The 7,917-nt window shown below is 22.6% G+C and overlaps 3 protein-coding genes across 3 annotated transcripts; 2 read left to right on the top strand and 1 right to left on the bottom strand.

The window, feature by feature from the left end:
- Window positions 1–379: 379 nt before the first annotated feature.
- PY17X_1300321 (PIR protein) lies at window positions 380–1,436 on the top strand (the record flags this gene model as incomplete). Its single annotated transcript, XM_022957511.1, has 3 exons — window positions 380–394; window positions 514–1,251; window positions 1,347–1,436. The coding sequence occupies 3 exons, from the start codon at window positions 380–382 to the stop codon at window positions 1,434–1,436; spliced, it is 843 nt and encodes a 280-aa protein (XP_022811112.1).
- Window positions 1,437–3,796: 2,360 nt separating this feature from the next.
- PY17X_1300315 (PIR protein) lies at window positions 3,797–4,971 on the top strand (the record flags this gene model as incomplete). The annotated part of the gene is made up of 3 exons (XM_022957516.1): window positions 3,797–3,811; window positions 3,923–4,795; window positions 4,885–4,971. The coding sequence occupies 3 exons, from the start codon at window positions 3,797–3,799 to the stop codon at window positions 4,969–4,971; spliced, it is 975 nt and encodes a 324-aa protein (XP_022811113.1).
- Window positions 4,972–6,100: 1,129 nt separating this feature from the next.
- On the bottom strand, window positions 6,101–7,553 carry PY17X_1300307 (fam-a protein; the record flags this gene model as incomplete). The annotated part of the gene is made up of 6 exons (XM_034637663.1): window positions 6,101–6,196; window positions 6,328–6,546; window positions 6,640–6,749; window positions 6,894–6,963; window positions 7,054–7,276; window positions 7,423–7,553. 6 exons carry the CDS (start codon window positions 7,551–7,553, stop codon window positions 6,101–6,103), a joined length of 849 nt encoding a protein of 282 aa, XP_034493602.1.
- Window positions 7,554–7,917: the final 364 nt, after the last annotated feature.

Raw genomic sequence — 7,917 nt, 5'->3', positions numbered from 1 at the left:
GGACGTTGTTTATGTTCTGTATTAAAGCATGTGCATAAGTATACATTTTTTAGATTCATTATAAAAGTATATCCATTTTTATAATATAGTTATACCAAATGTTAGTAAGAATAGTTTTTTTGTATAAAATGCATCATATATATGGCAAAAGTGTATAAGCAACCTTCTATTTAAGGTTATTTAGCTAAGTGCCATAAAATGAGTATAATATTTTAGTAATATTAATATATTATTATTTTACATGAAGTTAAAAATAATAATATGTTCAACGAAAGATAATTGATATGTAAATATCTTGAGTAAATATACCATATATTCTATTCAATATATATAAACAACATCACCCCGCATAATCTCCAAATTATAACAGAATTTCATTATGTCTTATAGAGTGGTATATATATTTTTTCTTATATTATTCGTATGTTGCATTCCTATAAATTATATTAATTTTAATTTTGGTAACATTTATATTAATACATTTTTTGTTTAATTCGTAAAATATATTCGTAGTGTGATATAATTAGTGCGATTGATAATTATGTTGATGATCCGAAGAACTCGAAAGGATATAATTCTATTAGTCATTTTGATTATTATTGCCCTGATAGTAACTGTGATACTGATGAAAAAAGAGTTTGTTCTGGTTTTTTAGCATTACTAAAATTGTTTGAGGGTATTGATAATCATGAAAAATTAGAGAGTGATAAACTTGCTGAATATGCTATTTTATGGTTATGTTATAAACTAAATCAAAAAACACAAAATGGAACGACCAAATTATACGATTTTTATAATCAAAATATAAAAACAAATAGTAAATATAAAGAGCATATAACTGATGGTGATAAGATTAATAATGCTGTTATAGAAAATAAAATAAAATCGATGAATATGAATATTAAAGATATATCTAATTTTTATGATCCATTTAAATCATTATGTAAAATGTATATTGAAGTTGATGCAAATAACCAATGCATGTCATGTTTAGAAAATGCTGGAGAATTTTTTGAAAAATGTGAAAAAGTTAAAAATACTTTGGATATTAATAAAGGAAGTTCTTATTCACGATTATGGTATAGTTTATCAAATGATTATGATAAATTTAAAGAGAAATATAATAGTGTTAAGTGTGGTTATGTCCCATCACTTGTAGCTTGTCCACAAAGTTCAGTAACAAAAAATACACTAATTAAAATTGCAATTATATTTGTTGCATTATCAATTTTTTTGGGAATTTCTTATAAGGTAAATAATAAGGAATTAAAAAATATTACATTTAAATATTTTCATTATATATATCCAAACATTACAAAATTATACGTTTTTTAAAATTTTATTAGTATTCGTTATTTGGATTTCGGAAAAAAGTTAAAAAACGTTTAAGAAGAAAGCTAAAATCATTAAGAAGAAAATGGTTAATTGACATATGATTCGAAGAGTAATGACTATTTCAGGAATAGTAATAATGGTTTATATATTTTAAGAAACTGTTTATTTCGAAGTAATTTTTTTCATAATTGTTATATAGTTTTTATGTTGTGGAACCCATGTTTAGGGTTAAGTATTATATTGCATTTAATTTTTTATAATTTGAATACTAATTAAATATGTTTCATTCTGTATGTTTAATAATGAGAAGTCCAAATATGCAACCGCAAAGGGTACTTCCATTAATATGAAAAGGGTCACATTACATTTTTTCATAAAGTATAATAAGTGTTCATTCTGATTTAATATAATTAAAAAAAATGTCTATATTGTATATATTAATATAGATATTGATTATATGTGAATTCATATTATGCTATATCATATTTGTCTATTATATAAATTTGTTTAATCTATGGTTATATCAAATTATGTATAACACCACATGTTTTTTATTTGGTAAAACTTATTATTTGTATCATATTTATTTGAATTTAAATTATATTTTAATAACCGAATAGTATAATAATATTATATATCAGAGTATAATTCGATTCATTTGGAACAATTGTCTACATTATAATACACCTTCATGTTAATTAAACACACTACTAATATATAATAGATAATCATAAAATATAGACGTATGGTATATTGATCGAGGTTGAACAATATAACATTGTCTATAAAATATTATTATGCTCCTAACATTTTTTGAAGTTGTAATTGTAGTTGATATTATCTTCTTGTATTAATAGAAGTTGATTTGTACGCTTTAATTTATTTATCATAAGGTATAGTAATAGATTAATTACTATTAATTTTAAACATTATAGTTGAGGTATAAATAAATAAGAAATATGCTATAAGTAGTTATTTGAAAAATATAATAATATTAATAAAATATAATGTTATAATTTGATAGATAGAATAGCGTTATTATTATATGACTATACATCTAATAAAATACTCTACCAATAACTAATATTGAAATATTGTTATATTGTAAAATCTTCATATAATTATATATGAATTTTATCGAAAAGACACAGAATAATACATTATAAACGTATCAATGTTATATATTTTGTTAAAGATCCAATTTGGGATTTGTAGTTTTATATTTTAAAAATATTGGCAATGGAGAAAATGTTAAAGACTAATTAATCTCAAATGCCATTTTAATAACACATATTATATTATCATTGTTTAATGAATCATCATTTTTTAATCTTAAATAACATTGTTTTATCGTAAAATTAATAAAATATAGAATTTTTAACAAATTATCTGAATGTATATCCAATGATAACAATAACAATAAAATATATAAGATAATAATGAACAGTGCAGAACATTTAACGAATATTTATCTAAATATATATATTAAAAGAGCCAATATATCTTATCTCTCTCCTCTTAAAGGATAATATAACAACCTAATTAAACATCGTTTTCTATTATACTTTAAAACTCCCATCAATACTTATTTGTGTATTAATATTTAATATTAATAGAAAGGCATAATAAATGTTTAACATTTACTATGTATTATTTTAAAAATAATATAGATTCAAAGACTTATTTAAGCTTATAAATACGGGTTCAGTACTAATTGTTGTTTTAAAGAATGGAAAAGATGGGAAAATATATAATAAAATTAGCCAATAAGGTATATTTCTAAATTGGAATATGTAGGAATAAAAATCAAGTTATTGGACTCATTAAAATGGATTATGAATTTATCTTTATTCATTAAAAACAATATAAATTTATGTAATTTTCATAGAAAATGGAGCATGTAACTTAATTTGAAGATACTATAATTTTAGAAAAAACTATATTATATATTATAAGAAACAATAATGTAAATATTTAATATATTTTAAAAAATGACTATTTATATACTTTTAAACATTATAGTAATAATGGATTTCTTAATTGTTTCGATTTTTTCAGTATATTAACTTTGAGACACCATTTATTAAAACAAAAGATATGACGTTGTTTATCTTCGATATTAAAGGATATGTATAAGAAGATATATTTTTAATTCATTACAATGTTAATTTTTATAATAATGTTCATATGGGTTTTATTAAGGATAGTAATTTTATGTGTAAACTTATATACATATAACCTATAATGCACAAAATAACCTTAATTTATGGGAATTTAAGTTCGATAAAACTATTATATTGTTCTAAATTACCTTTAAATTAATATTAAAAATGATAGGAATTTATTTAAACACAAACGATTTTATATTAGACTTCAATTATTTTGTCATTTATTAAGCGTAAAATATATAAAACAATATTATGTTACATAATTTACATATTATAAACAAAATAAAATCACAATGGATTATGAAATGGTATCTGCATTTTTTAATAAAATTTGCTTTTCCTTGTATTTGTCGATATTATATAATCTATAAATTTCATTAACATATATTTTTATTATACTTTTTTAAATGTTTTTTTAGTGTGAAAAGTTTGATGAGTTAAAAAAAAGCTTACCCGATGAATTAGAAAGCTATGCATCAGTCGATTTTAATCAAAATGAGAATATTAAGTATTACTGCACTAATGGAGTTACAGGAAATACATGTGAGACTGAGATCGATAAAATAAATGCTGCATGCTTATGGTTGCTCAATGAAAATATTTCTAAAGGGATTGATGATTTAAGTAATGAACATGTTAAATCGTTTATTATATACATTATGATATGGTTAAATTATATGTTAAACCTAAAGAATGATGGGGAAATCAACAACCTAAATGATTTTTACACTAAACATATAGAAAATAATACGCATTATACTAATTGTACAAATGGTGATAATGGTTGTAATAAATTAAAAGGAAAAACGGGATATATTAATTTTAAGGATGCCATATTTAAAAATATGGATTTTTCGAATATTGATATTAAAGATATATCTAAATTTTATGATGCATTTAAATTATTATGTAAAATTTATGATGAACTTAATGTTAAAAATCTAGAATGCACGAATTATTTGAAATATGCAAATAACATTGTTGACAAATTTAATGAACTTAATGAAAATTCTAGTGCTACTAGAAACACTTTATATATTCAAGCATGGTCTACTTTATCAACTGATTATGATAATTTTAAAGAGGAACATAATGATATTTGTATGGATTTTCCATCCCTTCCATCGATAAAAACAACACAACATGACGTACAAATTTCTGAAGGTCATTCTGAACATGATTCTGTACAAAGTTCTGATGTTACATCATCAAGCTTTTCGATAGTAAAAAAATTAATTCTAGCTTTATCAATATTCAGTGCAATAACAATCTTTTTGGGAATTTTTTATAAGGTAAATAATAAGAAATTTAAAAATTATTTTCATTAAATATATGCAAACGTTAACAAAAAAATCGTACACTTCTTAACATTTTATATTAGTGTTCGTTATTTATATTACGGAAAAGAGCTCAAAAACAACATTTAAGAGAAAAGCTAAAAAATATAAAGAAGAGAATGAATCATTAATATATGATTCGAAGAAATTGACAATTTAGGAATAATAATAATGATTTATATATTTTAGGAAACTGTCTATTAGGAAGTAATTTTTGCACAATTTTTATATAGTTTTTATGTTGTGGAACCCATATTGGGGTTAGAGCTAAGTATTATATTGGATTTAATTTTGAATGATTTTATAATATTTATTAGTTTAAGGAATTGTTTTAAATATATATAGAAAATAAGTTATTAAAAATATGTATAGGATAAGTTGGAGTTTTTAAGATTTAAATTAAGTCTAAATATGTAAGAAAAAATAGGGATGAAAAGGAGCAATAAAGAAATATATTTTGATAAATTATAAGAATTGAATTTCATGTTAATATAACTTAATGTTAAATATGTTGAACTATGGACTTTTTATATTTGATTGTTAAATTCGTGGTAAATATATTTAAGAGGTCTTATTAACTGTATCATAATTTATTATTATATAAGAAGTGTTAATCGGATTATATGGTTCGATTGATGTATACATACCACAATATAAAGACATTTGATTTATTTGATGGGAGAGTTATTTGAATTTAATATATGATTCGTACCTTAAATAGAATATGTCTTATATGTGAAGGTATAAAATTATAATAAAATGTGTTTTAATAGATTGTTTACATTATAATTAAAAATGGATAAAAAAAATATGGATACATATTTAAGTTATATTCATATTATATTGATTATTTGAGTGGATAAAGTAAATGATAAGTATTTTATATTTGAGGATGGTGATCGATATATTTTATGATATTTGTATATTGATATAGAATTAATTACTAACAAGTTTTATGACAATAATAAAGTACGAAACATAAATTTTTAACGTAAAAAAAATGATCGAACGAATATTAAGGGGCAATCATAGAGAAAATGTAATTGAATTATAGCATTGATTTCATCACAAAATTGAATACATTGAATATATTTTAATTCAAACGGAAGAGGAAATTACATACTAAACAATAATTTTTAAATTGGCCAAAATTTTGCGATAGTAATTTAAGTAGGGATTACATATAAAGATAAATTAATTTGATTAAAATATCGATTACAATATTAAAGTGTTGAAAGAGTTATATTGTTGTTTACTAGATCAAATGCGTTGTGCTAAGCTTAGGATATTTGTATATGCAAGTCCTCTCTCTTTTTTATCGTTGGTAAAGTCGGTAGAATTACTACTGTCATAAATCTACGAAAAAATTTGATAAATAAAATATGTCAATATTTTGTGTGTGAATATCATAAAATATATGAATTATAAAGTAGATTTTCGATAAATGTTAAAATGAGAAAAAATGATTATTTTTTGAGATTGCTTACAGCGTTGATATAAGTAACTTGAACGTTATCGTCCCCTTTTTTAACTACAAATCCGGCTATGTTAGTACCCAATTTGGTTAATGCTTCCTCAGGATCTATGTCAGTTTCGATTGATTGTGTATTTTCTAACATTTCTTTCATATCAGTTTCATCATCGATTTGACCAAGATAATTTAGAGCTCTTGAAGGACAAAGAATTACAGTTGTGTCATTTGATTTCTACAAAATTAATGAATACAAAACATATATGTATTGTGTAAATTAATGTATAATATATATAATAATATGAATAATGGAAAAAAATTCCCTTACTTTAACTTTTGCGGCTAAAGCATAATTTTTTGTGAGGGGTGTATAATTAAGATCTGTGTTAAATTTTTCAAGCAGAATTAAATATTTGGAGTATACACGAGCAAGATTTCCTAAAAAAATGATTATTTTGGATATATAAATGAAATATTATGAATATAAGAAAATGTTAATAAAAATGGTAAAGAATAGTAAAATTGAAAGATGCGTAAATAGTGAGAAGCAGATATTAAATTGATTGATTATTTTTTATGTACCATTAATAAACTTTTTATAGGGTTTTTTGTTATTATTGAAATCCCAGAGTTTCTTTAATACTTTAGAGTACTAATGAAAAAAAAAATATGGATATGTATAATAATGATTATTTAATTTGAAGTTATTTTTATATGTTAAATATTGTTTGGTATTTGATACGTTAGAGGCAGATGGTATCGTAAGATGAAATCTTCCAATATCCATATTTCCAATTTTCTTAGAATATATAGTTTTGTCTCCATCTTCTGTAGAATAGGCCGAATAATCGTCTATACCAGTCCCAGAAAGCTTTATTAAAAGTTCTGAATCATCTATTGCATGCTTCATTGCTACTAAAGCTTCACCAATGTCTTCACATACCAATTCTGGGAATTCCTCAAATCTTGGATTCGAAATATTATTGGTGAAAGTGAGATTATTTTAATGGGTAAAAAAAAGAAAGAAATGAATTTATAAATGAGATTTAGAATATTTAATGATTATGGAGGGGTTCGACGAATATGTATATGTTTTTCGATATTTTCATACAATAGTTTTTTGCGTGCGGGGTTGGCCTTAATAGTAACATCTGCATCATGTTCGCTTGCAAATGCTACATTTTGCGTATATCCTGCGAGACTTAAAAGTGCCAAAGCAATCTTAATATATCCTTTATTCATTTTGGATTTGATAAGTAAAATATTTTAAAAAGTGTAAAAATAGGTTATATATGTAGATTTGAAATGGAAGGAAAAGAATGCCCACGGAATTTATAAAAAATTAATACTTAAAAATAAAAAGTAAATTTATATAATTATTTAAATGAACTCATTGCAAGGTGAGAAAAATAGCGCACACAAAACATTATGATTTTAAGGGTTCAGGGTTCAGGGATCAAGGCTCATGATTATATTGAATTATATATATCATAATACGTTCATTTTATGAATATTTTTATTTAACGAAATTGCTTATTTTTATTCTCCATTTATGTTTTATTTAATAGTATAATTTCCCAATGTGGTGTTACAATGGTAGGAAAAT

Source organism: Plasmodium yoelii, assembly GCF_900002385.2.
Source record: "Plasmodium yoelii strain 17X genome assembly, chromosome: 13".
In the NCBI taxonomy this organism is placed as follows: domain Eukaryota; phylum Apicomplexa; class Aconoidasida; order Haemosporida; family Plasmodiidae; genus Plasmodium; species Plasmodium yoelii.
The sequence above is the reverse complement of the archived record's forward strand: the minus strand, read 5'-3'. Positions and strand labels throughout refer to the sequence as shown.